The sequence below is a fragment of the Paroedura picta genome, chromosome 2 (assembly GCF_049243985.1).
Source record: "Paroedura picta isolate Pp20150507F chromosome 2, Ppicta_v3.0, whole genome shotgun sequence".
Classification (NCBI taxonomy): Eukaryota; Metazoa; Chordata; class Lepidosauria; order Squamata; family Gekkonidae; genus Paroedura; species Paroedura picta.
Window position 1 is genome coordinate 175,001,742 of NC_135370.1, and position 23,310 is coordinate 175,025,051.

Below are 23,310 nucleotides of genomic sequence, written 5' to 3' on the forward strand. Positions count from 1 at the left end.
CACCTTAAGCCACTTCCTATTTCTCTGCTCTGGTACGCCTGTGTTCAGTTTTGGGCACCCCAGTTGAAGTATTTGAAAGGTTGTCACTTGGAGGAGGGCAGGATGCTGTTTCTGCTGGCTGTAGAGGAGAGGACACGCAGTAATGGGTTTAAACGTCAAGTACAACAATATAGGCTAGATATCAGGAAAAGATTTTCACAGTCAGAGTAGTTCAGCAGTGGAATAGGCTGCCTAAGGAGGTGGTGAGCTCCCCCTCACTGGCAGTCTTCAAGCAAAGGTTGGATACACACTTTTCTTGGATGCTTTAGGATGCTTAGGGCTAATCCTGCGTTGAGCAGGGGGTTGGACTAGATGGCCTGTGTAGCCCCTTCCAACTCTATGATTCTATGATTCTAAGAGGGATGTAGATGAACTGGAGCGAGTCCAGAGGAGGGCAGCAAAGATGGTGAGGGATTTGGAGACCAAGATGCATGAAGAAAGGTTGGGGGAGTTTGGTCTGTTTAGCCTGGAGAGGAGACGACTGAGAGGGGATCTGATAACCATCTTCAGAGTAGTTCTCTCTTGCCTGAGGAATGGACCAGAATGGAGGGACAGACCAGAACCATAAGGATGAAATTAACGCAAAAGAAATTCTGTCTAAACCTCTGGAAGAAGTTCCTGAAAGTTAGAGCGGTTTCCCAGTGGAACAGGCTTCCTCGGGAGGTGGTGGGTTCTCCATCTTTGGAGATTTTTAACAGAGGCTGGAGAGCCATCTGACAGAGAGGCTGATTCTGTGAAGGTTCAAGGGGGTGGCAGGTGACAGTGGATGAGTGTCCTGCATATTGCAGGGGGTTGGACTAGATGACCCAGGGGTTCCATTTCAACTCTATGATTCTCTTTGAGCCTTGATGGGTGGTGATTTCACTCTCAGGGGCGTGGCGGGGAGGCGTGGCCAGCCGACATAATTTTGGGGGCATTTTGAAGGCAGAAAGATTATTTCAGGGGCTCCTCCACAGTCAAAAGGTTGAAAATGGCTGCCTTAAGGTATGGATATACCCACATGGATACAGTTCACATTTAGTAATTTAAGTCATTTGCTTTGGAAGACATAGCAAAGCACTCTGTGTAATCGGTTTGACATGTGAGGAAGAAGAAGAAATGAAGAAAGAGGAGGAGGAGGAGGAGGAGTTGATTCTTATATGCCGCTTTTCTCTACCCGAAGGAGGCTCAAAGCGGCTTCCAATCTCCTTCCCTTTCCTCTCCCCACAACAGACACCCTGTGAGGTGGGTGGGGCTGAGAGAGCCCTGATATTACTGAAGAAGAAGAAGAGTTGGTTCTTATATGCCGCTTTTATCTACCCGAAGGAGGCTCAAAGCGGCAAACAGTCACCTTCCCTTTCCTCTCCCCACAACAGACACCCTGTGAGGTAGATGGGGCTGAGAGAGTCCTAAGAGAACAGCTCTAACATGACTGTGACTGGCCCAAGGTTACCCAGCTGGCTGCATGTGGAGGAGCTCATCAGATTACAAGCCGCCACTCTTAACCACTCCACCGTGCTCGTTGGTGCCCCTTATCTACCAGCTCATTCCCGAACCTCCCCACAAAATCTCCACTTGCTTCCCCCCACCCACCCACCCCGTCTACCCAGACAGCTATTGTGGCTGAATGCGTTCTGCAGCCGTTGACCACGACGTTCCCTTCCTGAATCCTGCGAGGCTGAATGGCCGCAAAGGTTTCTCTTTTCTTTTTTTAAGCAACAGTTTAAAACTCACGAGGCTCGGGGAGGGGGGGGGAAACGAGACAGGAACGCTCTTTTCTAAAAGGACGACGTGAACCTGTTGCGATTAGTTCACCAAAAGCTGCTGCTTTGCAAGGCCAGGGGCTCCACATCGGGGCTGCCTGCTTTTGAGGCGACTCTTTGCACAGGAACCCTTGGTCTCCAGACGCACTGCGGCCTGCAGATAGTCACTCAAAACGTGTGGGTGTTCTGAGCGACGTGAGACACCGAATTCTTTCCACCTCTCGCCCTGCGATTTTCCGGTGGGCCTTCAGCTCGTCACCCTCTTTGCCGCAAAGGGCTATTTATATAACCCGGCCTTCCTCAGCTTCTTTACCACTGAGAAACCCCTGAAGCAGTCTTCAGGCGTCGAGAATGCCCAGAAGTGGAGAGATCGTGCAGAATATGGTTGGGAAGCAGAGCTGTGGACAGGCCCACCTGGGACCCCTCCCCTTCCCACCCCCTACTGGCCCATTTGTGATCATATCGCCGATGAATGTTGAACAAATCTTTAAAATACATAAAAAATTAACTGCCACCCGTTCAGGAAACCCTTCCAGGCCATCAAGAAACCCCAGGGTTTCACCAAATCCTGGAGGGCCAGCAACAGAGCAGAGAGGCCGAGGTCTTCCTAAGAACATCAGGAGAGCCCTGCTGGGTCAGACCAGGGGTCCATCCAGTCCAGCCTCCTGTCTCACACAGGGCCCAGCCAGTTCCTCTGGAGGGCCAGCAACAGGGCAGAGAGGACGAGGCCTTCCTAAGGACATCAGGAGAGCCCTGCTGGGTCAGACCAGGGGTCCATCCAGTCCAGCCTCCTGTCTCACACAGGGGCAGCCAGTTCCTCTGGAGGGCCAGCAACAGGGCAGAGAGGCCGAGGCCTTCCTAAGAACATCAGGAGAGCCCTGCTGGGTCAGACCAGGGGTCCATCCAGTCCAGCCTCCTGTCTCACACAGGGCCCAGCCAGTTCCTCTGGAGGGCCAGCAACAGGGCAGAGAGGCCGAGGCCTTCCTAAGAACATCAGGAGAGCCCTGCTGGGTCAGACCAGGGGTCCATCCAGTCCAGCCTCCTGTCTCACACAGGGCCCAGCCAGTTCCTCTGGAGGGCCAGCAAAAGGGCAGAGAGGACGAGGCCTTCCTAAGGACATCAGGAGAGCCCTGCTGGGTCAGACCAGGGGTCCATCCAGTCCTGCCTCCTGTCTCACACAGGGGCCAGCCAGTTCCTCTGGAGGGCCAGCAACAGGGCAGAGAGGCCGAGGCCTTCCTAAGGACATCAGGAGAGCCCTGCTGGGTCAGACCAGGGGTCCATCCAGTCCAGCCTCCTGTCTCACACAGGGGCCAGCCAGTTCCTCTGGAGGGCCAGCAACAGGACAGAGAGGCCGAGGCCTTCCTAAGAACATCAGGAGAGCCCTGCTGGATCAGACCAGGGGTCCATCCAGTCCTGCCTCCTGTCTCACACAGGGGCCAGCCAGTTCCTCTGGAGGGCCAGCAACAGGGCAGAGAGGCCGAGGCCTTCCTAAGGACACCAGAAGAGCCCTGCTGGGTCAGACCAGGGGTCCATCCAGTCCTGCCTCCTGTCTCACACAGGGGCCAGCCAGTTCCTCTGGAGGGCCAGCAACAGGGCAGAGAGGCCGAGGCCTTCCTAAGGACATCAGGAGAGCCCTGCTGGATCAGACCAGGGGTCCATCCAGTCCAGCCTCCTGTCTCACACAGGGGCCAGCCAGTTCCTCTGGAGGGCCAGCAACAGGGCAGAGAGGCCGAGGCCTTCCTAAGGACATCAGGAGAGCCCTGCTGGGTCAGACCAGGGGTCCATCCAGTCCTGCCTCCTGTCTCACACAGGGGCCAGCCAGTTCCTCTGGAGGGCCAGCAACAGGGCAGAGAGGCCGAGGCCTTCCTAAGGACATCAGGAGAGCCCTGCTGGGTCAGACCAGGGGTCCATCCAGTCCAGCCTCCTGTCTCACACAGGGGCAGCCAGTTCCTCTGGAGGGCCAGCAACAGGGCAGAGAGGCCGAGGCCTTCCTAAGGACATCAGGAGAGCCCTGCTGGGTCAGACCAGGGGTCCATCCAGTCCAGCCTCCTGTCTCACACAGGGGCCAGCCAGTTCCTCTGGAGGGCCAGCAACAGGGCAGAGAGGCCGAGGCCTTCCTAAGGACATCAGGAGAGCCCTGCTGGGTCAGACCAGGGGTCCATCCAGTCCAGCCTCCTGTCTCACACAGGGGCAGCCAGTTCCTCTGGAGGGCCAGCAACAGGGCAGAGAGGCCGAGGCCTTCCTAAGGTCATCAGGAGAGCCCTGCTGGGTCAGACCAGGGGTCCATCCAGTCCAGCCTCCTGTCTCACACAGGGGCCAGCCAGTTCCTCTGGAAGGCCAACAACAGGGCAGAGAGGCCGAGGCCTTCCTAAGGACATCAGGAGAGCCCTGCTGGGTCAGACCAGGGGTCCATCCAGTCCAGCCTCCTGTCTCACACAGGGGCCAGCCAGTTCCTCTGGAGGGCCAGCAACAGGGCAGAGAGGCCGAGGCCTTCCTAAGGACATCAGGAGAGCCCTGCTGGGTCAGACCAGGGGTCCATCCAGTCCAGCCTCCTGTCTCACACAGGGGCAGCCAGTTCCTCTGGAGGGCCAGCAACAGGGCAGAGAGGCCGAGGCCTTCCTAAGGTCATCAGGAGAGCCCTGCTGGGTCAGACCAGGGGTCCCTCCAGTCCAGCCTCCTCTCTCACACAGGAGCCAGCCAGTTCCACTGGAGGGCCAGCAACAGGGCAGAGAGGCCGAGGCCTTCCTAAGAACATCAGGAGAGCCCTGCTGGGTCAGACCAGGGGTCCATCCAGTCCAGCCTCCTCTCTCACACAGGGGCAGCCAGTTCCTCTGGAGGGCCAGCAACAGGGCAGAGAGGCCGAGGCCTTCCTAAGGACATCAGGAGAGCCCTGCTGGGTCAGACCAGGGGTCCATCCAGTCCTGCCTCCTGTCTCACACAGGGGCAGCCAGTTCCTCTGGAGGGCCAGCAACAGGGCAGAGAGGCCGAGGCCTTCCTAAGGTCATCAGGAGAGCCCTGCTGGGTCAGACCAGGGGTCCCTCCAGTCCAGCCTCCTCTCTCACACAGGGGCCAGCCAGTTCCACTGGAGGGCCAGCAACAGGGCAGAGAGGCCGAGGCCTTCCTAAGAACATCAGGAGAGCCCTGCTGGGTCAGACCAGGGGTCCATCCAGTCCAGCCTCCTCTCTCACACAGGGGCAGCCAGTTCCTCTGGAGGGCCAGCAACAGGGCAGAGAGGCCGAGGCCTTCCTAAGGACATCAGGAGAGCCCTGCTGGGTCAGACCAGGGGTCCATCCAGTCCTGCCTCCTGTCTCACACAGGGGCCAGCCAGTTCCCCTGGAGGGCCAGCAACAGGGCAGAGAGGCCGAGGCCTTCCTAAGGACATCAGGAGAGCCCTGCTGGGTCAGACCAGGGGTCCCTCCAGTCCAGCCTCCTGTCTCACACAGGGGCCAGCCAGTTCCTCTGGAGGGCCAGCAACAGGGCAGAGAGGCCGAGGCCTTCCTAAGGACATCAGGAGAGCCCTGCTGGGTCAGACCAGGGGTCCATCCAGTCCAGCCTCCTGTCTCACACAGGGGCCAGCCAGTTCCCCTGGAGGGCCAGCAACAGGGCAGAGAGGCCGAGGCCTTCCTAAGGACATCAGGAGAGCCCTGCTGGGTCAGACTAGGGGTCCATCCAGTCCAGCCTCCTGTCTCACACAGGGGCCAGCCAGTTCCTCTGGAGGGCCAGCAACAGGGCAGAGAGGCCGAGGCCTTCCTAAGGACACCAGAAGAGCCCTGCTGGGTCAGACCAGGTGTCCATCCAGTCCTGCCTCCTGTCTCACACAGGGGCCAGCCAGTTCCCCTGGAGGGCCAGCAACAGGGCAGAGAGGCCGAGGCCTTCCTAAGGACATCAGGAGAGCCCTGCTGGGTCAGACCAGGGGTCCCTCCAGTCCAGCCTCCTGTCTCACACAGGGGCCAGCCAGTTCCTCTGGAGGGCCAGCAACAGGGCAGAGAGGCCGAGGCCTTCCTAAGGACATCAGGAGAGCCCTGCTGGGTCAGACCAGGTGTCCATCCAGTCCAGCCTCCTGTCTCACACAGGGGCCAGCCAGTTCCTCTGGAGGGCCAGCAACAGGGCAGAGAGGCCGAGGCCTTCCTAAGGACATCAGGAGAGCCCTGCTGGGTCAGACCAGGGGTCCCTCCAGTCCAGCCTCCTGTCTCACACAGGGGCCAGCCAGTTCCTCTGGAGGGCCAGCAACAGGGCAGAGAGGCCGAGGCCTTCCTAAGGACATCAGGAGAGCCCTGCTGGGTCAGACCAGGTGTCCATCCAGTCCAGCCGCCTGTCTCACACAGGGGCCAGCCAGTTCCTCTGGAGGGCCAGCAACAGGGCAGAGAGGCCGAGGCCTTCCTAAGGACATCAGGAGAGCCCTGCTGGGTCAGACCAGGGGTCCATCCAGTCCAGCCTCCTGTCTCACACAGGGGCCAGCCAGTTCCCCTGGAGGGCCAGCAACAGGGCAGAGAGGCCGAGGCCTTCCTAAGAACATCAGAAGAGCCCTGCTGGATCAGACTAGGGGTCCATCTAGTCCAATATATACACAGACCATAAGGACATAATCTGGAGGGGAGAAATAATGATGCCCTGTTTTTTTCCCAGTGAGCAGAAAGCTAGTCCGCTAGGAGAGCTGTGCTTGTTTTCCACATTCAAGGGAATCCCCTCCCCCCCCATGGAAAATAATATTTTTAAAACGTTGTCCCTCTGCCATCTGTAGTCTGAAGCTCACCTGCAGATCTGAACCTGGAGAACATCAAAGTCTTAGCACCAAAGAGAATAAGATTCAAGGGGCATCCTCATATCTCAGTTGGAAAGCGGCAAACGCCAGCCATAGGAGGGTGACTTATGGATAAAAGAAACCTGGCGATTGCAGACTGTGAGACCTGAAATGACCTTGTAAAACCAGTCCCCTGTATCTGACTCCCCTGTTTCCACTGCAGCCGAGGATTCTAGGAAAGGAGTTAAACTGCATACAAGAAGGAAAGGCTAAAGCAAATACAGCCGGCATGGTGTGGTAATTACAGCCTCAGACTAGGATCAGGGAGACTTGAGTTCGAATCCCCACTGTGCCACAGAAACTCACTGGGGGATCTTGGGTGAATCTCTCGAACTCTCAGCTTATCCCACATCAAAGGGGGTGTTGTGAATTGAAAATGGAGGAAAGGAGACGTGTGCTTTGCCCCCCCCCCCCATAGGACAAAGGTGGGGTAGAAGTGAAGTCTAGCCCTCAACTACAGGAAAACAACGGCCAGACCTCAGATATAGCAACCAGGCATGGGTAAAACCATAGTCATCTTGATACAAACTGGAGAAGATCTGGATGGTAGCTTTGTTAGTAGCCATTGAAAAGCGGGAGTCCATTAGCACCTGAAAAACCAAATTCTGTGGCAGGGAAAGAGCTTTTGAGAGTCACAGCTCACTTCCAAGAAGGGTGGCTGATAAATCTGTGTGTTTGAAGGAAGCCAGGAGTTCAATTAGGTCTCTGTTAGGATCTCAGCATGATGGTATAAGAGGCAATGCTGAGCTGAGAAACCCCTCAAGAACCCCTCATATATACACACATGAACAATGGGGGCATTTCCGCACATCGGTAAAAATAGCATTATGCCAACTGAATGGCGTAGCACTAAATATTATTGCACCTCCCAGCCCCTCCTCACCTGTGGAGCAACAGAGGAAGTTCACTCCAATGATATATAGTGATGTCAGTGGCTAGCCAAACTTCTGGGGAAGGCTGCGGAACCCCTGGGGAGCTTTCATGTAACCCTGGGTGTTCCCTGGGAACCCCTACTCCAGGGTCTCAGGCTGAGGTCTTTCCCATCCCCTCCTGCCTGATCCTTTTAGCTAGTGAAGCCAGGGATTGAACCTGGGACCTTCTGCATGCCAAGCAGAGGCTCTGCCACTGAGCTATGGCTTCTCTCCATGGCTCTCTAGGGTTTCAGGCTGAGGTCTTTCCTATCCCCTCCTGCCTGGTCCTTTTTAACTGGAGATCCCTCCTCTCTCGGTCCCTTCTAACCAGGCATCGCACCTATTCTGTGTGAGAAGGGAAATGTTTACTGCAATAAGCTCTCGGTTCATGCAACAGAATCTCGGAGGAAATTAGACAACTCCCAACCTGTCTGGCTTTCAGAAGGGCTTGAAAGAAATGGTTTAAGAAAAAAGGCCTTTTGGGGAAAAACCTTTCCTGGAAACTGTGATCCATGTAAGCGAGGGTATTAATTGCCTTAAAGGATTTTCCATCTCACCTTTCTATTAAAAGATTTGGCAGAGTGATTTGTGTAGTGTTGCGAGGCGCCCAATTCAAGTCAAACAAAAGGGGAGAAATCTTCTAGGGAGCGACGAAGGATCCCTGCCTAGATAAAAAGGCAAGTTGAGGATTTCCTTGGACTGGTGTGGAAAGATGCCTCAGGAGAGAGGGGGATGGTGATTCTAAGGAAGGAAGTTTGGGGCACCAAAGAGTGTTCCGACCTTCAAAGAAAAAACACAGGAGAGTTCAAGAAGACTCAAGGGAAACACAGAAACAAAAGCCACTCAGTGGAAAGAACTCTGATACTAAGAAAGAAATTGATCCCTCTCTAAAGCAGGGGTAGTCAACCTGTGGTCCTCCAGATGTTCATGGACTACAATTCCCATGACCCCCTGCCAGCAAACGCTGGCAGGGGCTCATGGGAATTGTAGTCCATGGACATCTGGAGGACTACAGGTTGACTACCCCTGCTCTAAAGCCTGTAATTCAGGACTTGTTATTATTGTTGTTTTTAATAATAATTATTATTATTATGTAAGCCGCCTCGAGCCTTCGGGGGAGGCGGGGTATAAATATAAATATAAATATAATAATAATAATAATAATATTATTATTTTCCACCCTATCTCATGTGACTCAGGATGGATCTTGTGTGACTCACAGTAAAATCACATCGAGATAAAACACAGCAATAAAAATATAGAAATATTAAGTTAAGTACAATTATGTCTAAAACCAAAATGTAGTCATCCATTGGCGTACTCCTTATGCTGGAAAAGGACGAGAGAGGAGGTGGGGAGCCGTTGCTTTGGTGGGGGGCCCAGCATAATTCAGATGTTGCTTTTGGGCCTCATAGGCCTGGCAGGAGGGCTCTGTTTTACAAGCCCAGGTAGAATTATATAATCTTTTTTTTAAATTTATTTTCTAGACCACTCCTCCCTGCAAGCAGGCTCGGGATGGTTTACAACATGTATTCCACACATAGATATTACAAAATCACATTTAAAACCACAATAAAACTAGATAGCGCCCTGCTAATTGATATTTATCAATCCACCCATCCCTCCGTTTGAGTCTTAGTTTTCAGTTTAGTTTAGTTTGCCCTGAGCTCAGCCAAATTCCTGGCAGACGAGCACCACTTTGTAGGCCCTGCGGAATTTTGCACAGAGTTCTGTCGGGGCCCAGGTCTCAGACTGGGGGCAGACTGGGGCCACAGCCGAAAAGGCCCTAGCATTTATTTTGGGCTGGGAACCACCAACACGTTGGTATTTGGAGATCTCAGCATCCTTCTGACGGCATATCAATTCCCGGATCGGCTGTGCAGTAACTTCCAAATATACTGTTTTCTGTTTTTTTTGACGCCACCAAATTCTACGAGTCGCTCGGTGAGAGTCTCCGCCAGGGGTGTTTTGACCCTTGCCAACCGAATTGCTCCAGCTGGGAATGACTGGGGTCAAAGGACGTGCTCTGCCACACAGAGAGAGACTAGAGTAGCCCATGAAAGACTTTTGGTCCTTCCTCCCCTGTTCTATCCTCGATGCAGAACCGGTTTCCCTGCTTCTTTCCCCAGAACGGAGCTCTTTGTGTCAAGCGTGCGTAACCCGAAACTAAGACATTGAAACAAAGCCCCACCTAGCTCCGACCGTGTAACGTTACGTAATCACCGGTATTCCCAAAGCGGTGCGTTTGTTTGGGTTTGCCCCTACACACCGAAGAATGACAAGTCCACAAGATCGCTCACCCAACCGCACACAACCGACCGCATCCTTTTCTTAATAGTAATAATAAGGATAATGATAACAACAACGACAATAATAGATAATGTTATTTGTATCCTGCCCTTCCAATGCTCGGAGCAGGTAGCAACCGTGGGACGGCACCCCTGGACCCTCCCTGGGGCACCAGGAGGGGGCTGCTGGAAATTGGGGGAGGAGGTTGGGGTTATTTTTCTTCGCTGTGTTTGTTTGGTATGGGGGGGGGGATTGAGATTCATCGAATCATAGAATCATAGAGTTGGAAGGGGCCATACAGGCCATAGAATCATAGAATCATAGAATCATAGAGTTGGAAGGGGCCATAGAATCATAGAATCAGAATCATAGAGTTGGAAGGGGCCATACAAGCCATAGAATCATAGAATCATAGAATCATAGAGTTGGAAGGGGCCATACAGGCCATAGAATCATAGAATCATAGAGTTGGAAGGGGCCATACAGGCCATAGAATCATAGAGTCATAGAATCATAGAGTTGGAAGGGGCCATACAGGCCATCTAGTCCAACCCCCTGCTCAACGCAGGATCAGCCCTAAGCATCCTAAAGATTGGTTTTAATTTTTATGTGTGGTTTTTATGTCGTATTTATGTAACCCGCCGCAAGACGGTTTTTGCCGATAGCGGCGGGAAATAAATCCAACACATCAATGAATAAAAACAAACGCAAAAGTTAAAATTTAGACTCCATAATTTATAACCCCGGCTAAAAACTGCACGGGGGAGGTTGTGACCGGAGATGGTCTTCAGCCCGGATCGCCAGGAGGGAAAGATGCACATCCAAAACATTTCCCGAGACTCCATGAAACGTGAGCTTATCTATCTGCCCGTAAGAGTCTTCAAAAGGAAAAAAATGGTCGTAGACAGATAACACAGGTTGCTTCCATACAGGTATTTTCTCTGCCTTTCCTTCCATCCTGGAGCTTGGGTGGGTTTTTCGAAACAGCCACATAACTGGAAGCCAGCATGGTGGAGCGGCTAAGTGTCGGAGATTTGGGAGACCTGAGGCCAAATCCCCATTCGTGCCATGAAAACTGGGTGAAGCTGGGCCAGTCAGACTCTCTTAGTTAACCTACCTCACAGGGCTGTTGTGAAGACGAAACAGAGAAGCGGATTATGTAAGCTGCTTTGGGTCCCCAGGGGAGGAAGGCAGGGTACAAATAAATGAATGAATCAATTGTAGCCCCACTCAGTTATCACGCATTTTACTTCATTGTCCATCGCACTCTAAGCTTAGACATCAAATTATTGGACCTGTAAATTTTCTTGGCTCTTCTATCAGAATTAACATATATTTGCCGACGTCTCTGAAAAGAACAGAACGTGTAGCCGAATTTCTGGCTACTGTATTACAAAAGGGAAACTAGATATGCAAGAAATAATTCTAGGTCATTTGAATTTATAATTGATGTAGACTTTGAGAAACCCGGGTTCGAATCCCGACGTTTCGTTACTGGGTGATGGTGGGCACTCACATGCTGTCAGCCTAGCAAACCTCACAGGGTTGTTGTAAGGAGGAAACAGAAGAAAGGTGAATGAGGCCTACTTTGGGTACCCATGGAGGGTGGGGGAGGCAGGTACAAATACAATCAATCAATTCATTGATGAGTAACATCGTCCTTTAATCATCCCCTTGCCAAATTTTCCCTGTTCCCCCCCCCCCCCAATCCCACCATTTCTGGATAGACGCAGTCCAAGGATCGAGAAAGACCCAGGTTTGAATCCCCACTTGTGCCGTAGAAGCTGACAGAGAAGCTGTGGGTCAGTTACACCCTCTCAGTCTTACCCTACATCACAGGGCTGTTGTGAGGATAAAATTCAGGGAAGAAGAACTACGTAAGCGGCTTTGGGTCCCTGACAGGAAGAAAGGTGGGACATAAACAAAGTAAATACACGTAATAATCACCGTCCTGTTGGAGCAGTTCTTACAGAGCAGTTCTGTCAGAGCTCTCTCCGCTCCACCTACCTCACCTATCTATAAATTTAATCAATAATAATAATAAATGTACAGAATCATACCCTCTGGTCCACCAAGATCAGCAGTGCCTGTTCAGACTGGAAGAGGGTCTCCAGAGTGTCAGGCCGAGAAATGTCTTTCCCATCCCCTCCTGACTAGCCTTTTTTTAAAACTGGAAATGTTGGGGATTGAACCTGGGCCCTTCCGCACGCCAAGCAGAGGCTCTGCCCCTGAGCCACGGCCCCTGCTGACTCTGTGTTCAGTCTTCTTTAAGACCATCTCCATTTGCGTGTCCAACTACATGGGATGTTCAGTCCTACAGATGTTTTCTCCAGGCTGTGTGGAGCGGAACTGAGATCTGGAGGCTGGACTTCGGCGATTAAGATGGGTGCTTCTCTCTTTCTCTGCAGGCGGTTTTGATTTGCTTTGAATTATGGTTACAGTCAGAGATACAATTCAGAAGTCCGAAGTGGCTGTCACAGTCATTGGGCAGCTGGACAATGCACTCCCAAATGTGCTTTTGCAGCTGGATTTTCCTGTGCCGAACAGGAAAATCTACGTCTCAAGTGCATTGAAAGTTAGAGCAGGCCGTCAGAGGAACAGGCTTCCTCGGGAGGTGGAGGGTTCTCCTTCTTTGGAAGTTTTAAGCAGAGGCTGGATAGCCGTCTGGCAGAAATGCAGATTTTGTGAACTGAGGCAGATTGGGAGTGGGTGGGCAGGAAGGGATGTGCCAGCGTTTGTCTCTTCTGGCCCTTCCTTGCAAACCCAGGGAATTGCTGACCACCACTGTGGGATGGTAGGTGTATTTCCTCCAGGCCAGGCTGGATTCTGGAAATTTTTGGTCGAAGGATTACTTGGGCATGAAATTGGGGTCACTATGGGTAGGCAGGTAGTTGTGAGCTCCTGCATTGTGCAGGGGGTTGGACTAGATGGCCCTAGAGGTCCCTTCCAACTCCTGGTAATGTCAGCATATCAGGATGTTATTCTGATCCCAGTGAGTGCAAAGGGGATGTGCAGGTGGGGGCAAGGACCAGCGCAAAAGTGGTTGTTTGTGGGGGGGGGGATTTCTCCCCCCCCCTTCCACTGGCCCCAAAGTTGGGGGAGCATGCTTGGGAGAATTTCTGTTATGATTCTATCAATTTTTGACCCATTTTGTAAATTAACCGTATTTCACAGGCAGTCCATGAGTTTCTCTCCTTCTCTGTATTTACATACCTGTATTTATATGCCTGAGAACGACATCTCAGCAATTCACAGTAGTAAAAGAAGTGTATTTTCATCAAACTTTACTTGACTTAGTACATGTGAGATTGCCTCTATATTTGATTTGTTATTACAACTTAACCGCTTGAAACCAACAGAAAAAGAGCTGCAGGATCTGTGAGAATGGTGCTTCCAATTGTTACTAGGGATCGAAGTAAGTAAAATCATATAATGGCCCTTCAAAGAAAACAGAACGATTATTTTAAGTAGAGACTAACTGCCCAAGTGAAAAACAAGCTGATCTTAACTGACGGAGCAAATTTGTCTTGACGCTAAACTTCCCCGTTTTCTCTGCCTGGGAGTCTGTAAAATCTAAAGGCTATGGCACAGATTTATTATTCAGAAAAGGATATTGCTTTAAATCACAAACCCGGCCCAGAAATTCCTATTTCAACAGTTAACCCTGTTGAGCTGCAAAGGGACATCTGGATTCGAAACCAGTCACATCCTGAAGACTAACAAAGGGTTACAGGGCATAAACTTTTGAGAGTTAAAACTCCCTCCGTCAGGCAGCAAAACAGGTTACCTGTGTCTTCAATAATAGGAATAGGAATAGGAATAATTTCTTTGTAACCTGCCCTACCCCAAAGGCCCAGGGCGGGTAAGAAGATATATATAAAAACCATAAAATGTCAATAAATGACATATTAAAAAAATTCCACAATCAGATTAATTAGAATCATAGAATAATAGAGTTGGAAGGGTCCTCCAGGGTCATCTAGTCCAACCCCCTGCACTATGCAGGACACTCACCACCCTCTCGCTCATCCACTGTCACCTGCCACCCCCTTGAACCTTCACAGAATCAGCCTCTCTGTCAGATGGCTCTCCAGCCTCTGTTTAAAAATTTCCAAAGATGGAGAACCCACCACCTCCCGAGGAAGCCTGTTCCACTGAGAATCCGCTCTCACTGTCAGGAACTTCTTCCGGAGGTTGAGATGGAATTTAGAATCATAGAATGATAGAGTTGGAAGGGACCTCCTGGGTCATCTAGTCCAACCCCCTGCACTGTGCAGGACACCACATCTAATTTCCTGGGGAGGGGGCAGTATAGATGCCAAATATGGTGAAAGCTTCGCTGGTGTTTGGGACAGGGAGGCCAGAATTCCAGTGTCATTTCTGGCCTCAACCTTAGGCCTGGTACAACAGCTCTGGTTTACAGGCCCTGCGGAATTGCCCCAAGTCATGTCTTTAAAGGGAGAGCTGAAAAGGCCCTGGCTTTGGTTGAGGCTAGTTTGACTTACTTGGGGCCAGGGATCTTGAGTAAGTTCTGCTCACTTAATCGTAAGTTCCTTTGGGGGATGTTGGTTCTCATATGCTGCTTTTCTCTACCCGAAAGAGTCTCAAAGTGGCTCCCAGTCGCCTTCCCTTTCCTCTCCCCACAACAGACACCCTGTGAGGTGGGTGAGGCTGAGAGAGCCCTGAGATTACTGGAGAAGAAGAAGAGTTGGTTCTTATATGCCGCTTTTCTCTACCCGAAAGAGTCTCAAAGGGGCTTCCAGTCGCCTTCCCTTTCCTCTCCCCACAAAAGACACCTGGCTGCATGTGGAGGAGTGCAGAATCGAACCCGCCTTGCCAGATTAGAAGTCTGCCCTCCTAACCACTACGCCAAACTGGCTCTCAAGACCTCAGGAAGGACCTTCGCTGCTGCGTTCTGGTCCAGTTGACGTTTCTGGAATTGTTTCAGAGCACGCGTCTTTCTCCTGGACTCGCCGCTATAGAACTTATTTTGTGTCCAGGGGCCCCTTTAACATGGAAGAGCTAACTTGGAGGCGTTTTTTTTGTGAGGCGTGCGAATTCTCACCCCTGCTGAATCACACCTACGCGTTTCCTTCTCCGATGCCACCCTTCAAATGGAAAGCAGCAGCCCTCTCCCTCCTCCACCACCGAAGCCTTTGCATCCGGCCTACCAGGTCAAAGCACTTCCTCCGGCTTGTGCAATGGAAGCTATTAGGTTTCAACAGTTAAGATTCCCCCGGGGAAATCTGCAAACTCTTATGCATCTTCTAATTGGGGCGGGGGGAGGGGGGAGCACGGGGAGATCAATAAACATGCCTCTTCCTCCAGCCCCTTTCTTGTCAAAACATAAATCATTAGAGTCCCCCCCCCCACACACACACACCTTACCTAGCAATCCCTAAAAATATAAGAAAAGCCCTGCTGGATGCTGGATCATACCAAGGGTCCATCCAGTCCAGCCTCCTGTCTCACACAGGGGCCAGCCAGTTCCTCTGGAGGGCCAGCAACAGGGCAGAGAGGCCGAGGCCTTCCTAAGGACATCAGGAGAGCCCTGCTGGGTCAGACCAGGGGTCCCTCCAGTCCAGCCTCCTGTCTCACTCAGGGGCCAGCCAGTTCCTGTGGAGGGCCAGCAACAGGGCAGAGAGGCCGAGGTCTTCCTAAGAACATCAGGAGAGCCCTGCTGGGTCAGACCAGGGGTCCATCCAGTCCAGCCTCCTGTCTCACACAGGGGCCAGCCAGTTCCTCTGGAGGGCCAGCAACAGGGCAGAGAGGCCGAGGCCTTCCTAAGGACACCAGAAGAGCCCTGCTGGATCAGATCAGGGGTCCATCCAGTCCAGCCTCCTGTCTCACACAGGGGCCAGCCAGTTCCTCTGGAGGGCCAACAACAGGGCAGAGAGGCCGAGGCCTTCCTAAGGACACCAGAAGAGCCCTGCTGGATCAGATCAGGGGTCCATCCAGTCCAGCCTCCTGTCTCACACAGGGGCCAGCCAGTTCCTCTGGAGGGCCAACAACAGGGCAGAGAGGCCGAGGCCTTCCTAAGGACACCAGAAGAGCCCTGCTGGATCAGATCAGGGGTCCATCCAGTCCAGCCTCCTGTCTCACACAGGGGCCAGCCAGTTCCTCTGGAGGGCCAGCAACAGGGCAGAGAGGCCGAGGCCTTCCTAAGGACACCAGAAGAGCCCTGCTGGATCAGATCAGGGGTCCATCCAGTCCAGCCTCCTGTCTCACACAGGGGCCAGCCAGTTCCTCTGGAGGGCCAACAACAGGGCAGAGAGGCCGAGGCCTTCCTAAGGACACCAGAAGAGCCCTGCTGGATCAGATCAGGGGTCCATCCAGTCCAGCCTCCTGTCTCACACAGGGGCCAGCCAGTTCCTCTGGAGGGCCAACAACAGGGCAGAGAGGCCGAGGCCTTCCTAAGGACATCAGGAGACCCTGCTGGGTCAGACCAGGGGTCCATCCAGTCCAGCCTCCTGTCTCACACAGGGGCCAGCCAGTTCCTCTGGAGGGCCAGCAACAGGGCAGAGAGGCCGAGGCCTTCCTAAGGACATCAGGAGAGCCCTGCTGGGTCAGGCCAGGGGTCCATCCAGTCCAGCCTCCTGTCTCACACAGGGGCCAGCCAGTTCCTCTGGAGGGCCAGCAACAGGGCAGAGAGGCCGAGGCCTTCCTAAGGACATCAGGAGAGCCCTGCTGGGTCAGACCAGGGGTCACTCCAGTCCAGCATCCTGTCTCACACAGGGGCCAGCCAGTTCCTCTGGAGGGCCAGCAACAGGGGAGAGAGGCCGAGGCCTTCCTAAGGACATCAGGAGAGCCCTGCTGGGTCAGGCCAGGGGTCCATCCAGTCCAGCCTCCTGTCTCACACAGGGGCCAGCCAGTTCCTCTGGAGGGCCAGCAACAGGGCAGAGAGGCCGAGGCCTTCCTAAGGACATCAGGAGAGCCCTGCTGGGTCAGACCAGGGGTCACTCCAGTCCAGCATCCTGTCTCACACAGGGGCCAGCCAGTTCCTCTGGAGGGCCAGCAACAGGGGAGAGAGGCCGAGGCCTTCCTAAGGACATCAGGAGAGCCCTGCTGGGTCAGACCAGGGGTCCATCCAGTCCAGCCTCCCGTCTCACACAGGGGCCAGCCAGTTCCTCTGGAGGGCCAACAACAGGGCAGAGAGGCCGAGGCCTTCCTAAGGACATCAGGAGAGCCCTGCTGGATCAGACCAGGGGTCCATCCAGTCCAGCCTCCTCTCTCACACAGGGGCCAGCCAGTTCCTCTGGAGGGCCAGCAACAGGGCAGAGAGGCCGAGGCCTTCCTAAGGACATCAGGAGAGCCCTGCTGGGTCAGACCAGGGGTCCATCCAGTCCAGCCTCCTCTCTCACACAGGGGCCAGCCAGTTCCTCTGGAGGGCCAGCAACAGGGCAGAGAGGCCGAGGCCTTCCTAAGAACATCAGGAGAGCCCTGCTGGGTCAGACCAGGGGTCCATCCAGTCCAGCCTCCTCTCTCACACAGGGGCCAGCCAGTTCCTCTGGAGGGCCAGCAACAGGGCAGAGAGGCCGAGGCCTTCCTAAGGACATCAGGAGAGCCCTGCTGGATCAGACCAGGGGTCCATCCAGTCCAGCCTCCTGTCTCACACAGGGGCCAGCCAGTTCCTCTGGAGGGCCAGCAACAGGGCAGAGAGGCCGAGGCCTTCCTAAGAACATCAGGAGAGCCCTGCTGGGTCAGACCAGGGGTCCATCTAGTCCAGCCTCCTCTCTCACACAGGGGCCAGCCAGTTCCTCTGGAGGGCCAGCAACAGGGCAGAGAGGCCGAGGCCTTCCTAAGGACATCAGGAGAGCCCTGCTGGGTCAGACCAGGGGTCCATCCAGTCCATCTCCTGTCTCACACAGGGGCCAGCCAGTTCCTCTGGAGGCCCAACAACAGGGCAGAGAGGCCGAGGCCTTCCTAAGGACATCAGGAGAGCCCTGCTGGGTCAGACCAGGGGTCCCTCCAGTCCAGCCTCCTGTCTCACACAGGGGCCAGCCAGTTCCTCTGGAGGGCCAGCAACAGGGCAGAGAGGCCGAGGCCTTCCTAAGGACATCAGGAGAGCCCTGCTGGATCAGACCAGGGGTCCATCTCGTCCAGCCTCCTGTCTCACACAGGGGCCAGCCAGTTCCTCTGGAGGGCCAGCAACAGGGCAGAGAGGCCGAGGCCTTCCTAAGGACATCAGGAGAGCCCTGCTGGATCAGACCAGTGGCCCATCCAGTCCAGCCTCCTGCCTCACACAGGGGCCAGCCAGTTCCTTTGGAGGGCCAGCAACAGGGCAGAGAGGCCGAGGCCTTCCTAAGGACACCAGGAGAGCCCTGCTGGGTCAGAACAGGGGTCCATCCAGTCCAGCCTCCTGTCTCACACAGGGGCCAGCCAGTTCCTCTGGAGGGCCAGCAACAGGGCAGAGAGGCCGAGGCCTTCCTAAGGACATCAGGAGAGACCTGCTGGGTCAGACCAGGGGTCCCTCCAGTCCAGCCTCCTGCCTCACACAGGGGCCAGCCAGTTCCTCTGGAGGGCCAGCAACAGGGCAGAGAGGCCGAGGCCTTCCTAAGGACATCAGGAGAGCCCTGCTGGGTCAGACCAGGGGTCCCTCCAGTCCAGCCTCCTGTCTCACACAGGGGCCAGCCAGTTCCTCTGGAGGGCCTGCAACAGGGCAGAGAGGCCGAGGCCTTCCCCTGATGTTTCCTCCTGGCTCTGGGATTCAGAGGATTAGTGCCTCTGAAAGTGTCAGCCACGATGGCCGGTAGCCATTGATCGATTCATCCTCCACGAATCAATCTAATCTATGCATCTATCCAATCCCTTTTGCATGCTGCCTCCCCCTCCCCCCCCCCCCCAGAGCTCGCAAACACAAGAAAGACGAGCTTTCCCAGTGCACAGGATTCAGTGGTGGGTCAGTGACCTTCTTTTTAGCCACGTGCGGGGCAGCTGCACGGAAGTTTTCGCTGCTTTCCTCGAAACGACGGGGAAGCCGCAATGTATATTTGCAGGAACTGGCTCCTTCTCCGTCGCAGCTGTTCCGTTCCAACTGCAGAAGCTGAGGTTTGTGGCTCGGAAGGTTAGGAGACATGGTTGCACGTGGAACGGCTAGGAGCAGAGGGCAAGTTCTCAGCCCTCCAGGGTCTAGGGGAAGACCTAGAATCATAGAATCATAGAGTTGGAAGGAGCCATACAGGCCATCTAGTCCAACCCCCTGCTCAACGCAGGATCAGCCCAGGGCATCCTAAAGCATCCAAGAAAAGTGTGTATCCAACCTTTGCTTGAAGACTATTCCACTGCTGAACTGACCCCTCTCTGCCTGGTGAAATGTGGCCTGGCCTGGCTGAGCCACCAAAGCATACCTAGCTTGTGAAACTCTCCCTCACAACACAGACATCGCCCCAAGTTTAGAAAGAGAGAGAGAGAGAGAGAAGGAGGGAGAGAGAGAGAGAGAGAGAGAGAGAGAGAGAGAGAGAGAGAGAGAGAGAGGTAATGTGTGTGATGACCAATAATGGGCAGTGGCCATAGATAGTATCGAAATAGGGCTTCCATATTGAGGAGAAGTATACCTTGGAAATGTCAGATACTGGGAGCGAAGACCAGGGATGGGGGGGAAACGTTACTGTCATGTCAAATTACTACACTGAGAGGGGATCTAATAACCATCTTCAAGTATTTAGATGGCTGCCATGTAGAGGATGGAGCAGAGTTGTTCTCTCTTGCCCCGGAGGGACAGACCAGAATGAACGGGATGAAATTAATTCAAAAGAAATTCCATCTAAATATCCGGAAGAAATACAGTGGAGTGTCCTGCATAGTGCAGGGGGTTGGACTAGATGACCCAGGAGATCCCTTCCTGACAGTTAGAGTGGTTTCTCAGTGGAACAGGCTTCCTCAGGAGGTGGTGGATTCTCCTTCTCTGGAGATTTTTAAACAGAGGCTGGAGAGCCATCTGACGGAGAGGCTGATTCTGTGAAGGTTCAAGGGCATGGCAGGTGACAGTGGATGAGCGATAGGGTTGTGAGTGTCCTGCACAGTGCAGGGGGCTGGACTAGATGACCCAGGAAGTCCCTTCCAACTCTGTTATTCTAAGATTCTAGTAAGAGGGTGCTGGACTAGACAGATCTTCAGTATGATAAATCAGAGCAATTCTGAGGTTCTTCTGAATTCTCAGACGTCAGTCTTAAATTTCCCAATGCCCAAGGCAACATGGTTTGTACCATCACTGCCGAAAAACCGCTGCTGACACTCTAGTATGTCCTAGTGGCTAGAGAGTTGAACAAGGACATGGGAGATAAGAGTTGAAATCCCCATGCTGCCATAAAATTCAACGGGAGACTTTGGGCCTGTCACATTCTCTCTCCAGCCTAGCCTACTTCGCAGGGGTGTCGTAACAACCAAACAGCAGGGGGAGGAAGAGGTATGCAGCAGAGATGAATTGATTCAGTAATCAAACGAACCAGAATATGATGGCAAAAAGGCAGTTATTGCATAGATAAAAACAGAGGCGCATCATACGCCAGCGGATCATGCACCAGCGCATAGTGTGCCCGCAAATCCTATGGGAGCAACACGGTTCTGAAAGAGTTTTGGCTACTCACCCAGCCTTCAAAACTGTCCGAGGATCCCGTGCTGTGCAGCAGGTCCTGGAACTGCACGGTGCAGTTGGCCACAAAGTCATCGTACCCGATGGGGGTGCCGTGGAAGACCGCTAGTTCCAGCTTGTGCCCGTCGCTGACGGTGGTGCAGAACTCCTCGTTGTAGGTGGGCTTGTTGGTCTTCTGCTTGGTGCTGGTCTGCCCCACACGCACCTGATCCACGCTGACCGTGATGTAAGGGTCCAGTAGCTGGTGGCCCTTCTTGAAGAGCGAGTGCCGGATGGACCAGCGGGTGGGCTGGAGCCCCACCGCCTCTCCGATGCGCACCTTCATGTACCCGTTGAACTTCATGCCTCCGGACAGAAGAACGCCACCGTCCAGGCAGGGGTGGAAACACACACGATCGCACACTGGTTCAAAGGGAAAAAAAGAGCAAACTTAGCACTCTCCCGGGCGTTCTCCGCAGCAGCTTGGCACAGGAAAGCCATCAGGGGCCAGGACGGTGTGCAGTTCTTCGACTCCGGCCCATCCTCTCTAACACCGCTTCCGATCCAGTCCGGTTCCCTTCTCCTCTTCTCAGCAGCCAAGGCGAGGAGCTGCTGAATCACTTTACAGCGGCCGGGACGGATTTCTTCACCTCCTCGGGGAGCTCTCGGGAGCCTTGCAAATGCACCAGATTGGGGGAGGAGAGCGAGGGGGGCCTCTCCAGCCAACCCCAGGGGCTCCCCAGCATCCAGCTGCCTGCCACACACCCCCAAAAAAGCAGCCCCGGCAGGTCTCCGTTCGCAAACGGCTTGAATTTCCTCTCCCCAGCTCTTCTTGCTCGGCTCTCCGATCCAGGAAGGAGACACAGCAGTGTCAAGAGACCGCCTGGGAAACTCACACACTCACCAACCACCCAGAGAGCTCACACCGTCAGCCCCGGTTCAGGCCAATCCCTTTAGAACAGCCTTCTTCCTCTCTCTCTCTCTCTCTCTCTCTCCCCCCCCCCCTTCTTTTTTCCATCCTCCTTTTTCTCCAGTTCTTCTTTCTGGACTGAGGCGAGCTTCCTTCCGAGGGAGAAAAGCCACTAACTGCTTATTAGGCAGAGAAAACACCTGGGGGAATCTGACAAACCCACGAGGAGGGAAGGCCAGGAGGCGGAGCGTTCCGGAAAACCGTGCAAGGACTTGTCCAGGGCGAGAGACGGGAGTGCGTGTGTTTGTGTGTCTGTGTGTAACAATCGTCTTCCCAGCTCATCCATCGCAAGTCCACGACATGAAAGCCCAGCACAACAGGGTACTTTTCCCCGGCCGGTACGGAGATGAGGTGTACGGTCCGTCTTGCCTTCGTCGAGGTGTGTCTCCGCAAATCCAGTTTTTTGAGGTCTGCGGGTCACTTTCCTTTCAGGGCAGGAGCCGGGAAATCCACTTGGTTCGAGTTTCCAATCCGGGCAAATTAAGACGGTGTCAGAGGGCGACCGCGGCCGAAAGGGAGGTTTCTTGGAGTCGAATCCACTTTGCAATTCTCCGTCGTTAGGGGGTCTGAAGAAGGGAGCCGTGACTCAGGAAAGCTGCCTTTAAGGCTCTACCAGACTCTTGCTCTTTTTAACTTGCAGATGGGTCACCTCGTTCGGCTAAAGCAGCAGAACAAAGTTTGAGTCCAGTGGCACCTAGAAGAAGGCATTTCAAAGCGGCTCACGAGCACCTTTCCCGTCCTCTCCTCACAGTGAGGTAGGAAGGGCGGAGAGAGCTCTAAGAGAACTGCTCTGTGAGAACACCTCTAAGACAATGGTGACTGGCCCAAGGTCACCCAGATGGTAGAGTACTCAAGACTAAAAGCAGTTCAACCAGTAAGCAAAAGCCCCCAACAAATAACATAGGAATGGCCAAACGGCGGCTCTCCAGGTGTCCATAGACTACAATTACCATGAGCTCCTGCTAGGATGATCAATTGGCAGGGGCTCGTGGTAATTGTAGTCCACGGACATCTGGAGAGATCCTGTTTGACCACCCTGGCACAGAAGAACTAAGGTTGCCAACAGGCCTATAGGAAAGGGCTCTGTCCCTTTAACTGAGGCTTAGAAACGGACAGCCACCACTTTTCTGTCTCTGAGGTAAATAAATAACTTGGTAAATAACATCAGTCTAAGCCTCTTTTCTGATAACAGGGCTGGGAAAGACCTTTCTCTTCCTCAGCCCCCTGAGAGCAGTGGCTGGTCAGAGAGAGCTCCCAGCTGGCCATGATGTCACTTCCTGTTTCTGACCTGGAAGGGGCATCATGGCGATGGCAGCAGTCTAGGAATCTGCACACTCTCCGTTGTATTCCTTGGAAATTGCTAGAGCTTTGTGATGCTGTGACATCACGCCCAGGTCCCAAACTGGGGCTATCTGGTCTCCCGTTCCTCAATTGAGTATCAGAAGGGACACAGAGCCTAGTGGCTCAGGGTCAATCTCAGCATAATCAGGGCCGTGGCCGCGCATGCACACACGCGCCATGCGTGGCCGAAACTGCACATGTGCTTCACTTTCACGCATGCGTGCATGCGCGAAAGTGCCGCGCATGCGCAATTTCGGCTGCGCATGGCGCATGTGCGCATGCGCGGCCCAGCCGTGCCTGCGCGAGGCGGGGGGGCGCGGGGGCGCATGCATGGCATGCGCAGGCGGGCAGTTGCCCTGCTGGTCCCCAGCCTCAAAAAGGTTGGGGACCACTGCTCTGCGGGACCTTTCCCAGTACTACAGGGCCTGCAAGAGAGAGCTGTTCTACCAGGCCTACAGATGAGGCCAGACAGGATATCAAGAACTGTCCCCACTGCTAAAAATAGAAGGAAGAGGTGCCTCTTCAAGAAGATCTGGAATCCTCCTCCCCTGCCCCCCATTTTGATGAATTGACTGGGTTTAAAATGTATATTTGTTTGTTTGTTTGTTTGTCTGTCTGTCTGTCTGTCTGTCTGTTTACTGGGTTTA

The 23,310-nt window shown here is 53.7% G+C and overlaps 1 protein-coding gene across 1 annotated transcript in view; it reads right to left on the reverse strand.

Moving 5' to 3' along the window:
• LOC143830829 (protein kinase C eta type) overlaps window positions 1–21,415 on the reverse strand; it is a 107,983-nt gene extending 86,568 nt beyond the window's left edge. Inside the window, exon 1 of the mRNA XM_077323901.1 lies at window positions 20,369–21,415. Within this exon, the coding sequence (XP_077180016.1) occupies window positions 20,369–20,716 (348 nt within the window). The 5' untranslated portion in view covers window positions 20,717–21,415. The remainder of the gene's footprint in view (window positions 1–20,368) is intronic.
• Between the last annotated feature and the right edge of the window lie 1,895 nt (window positions 21,416–23,310).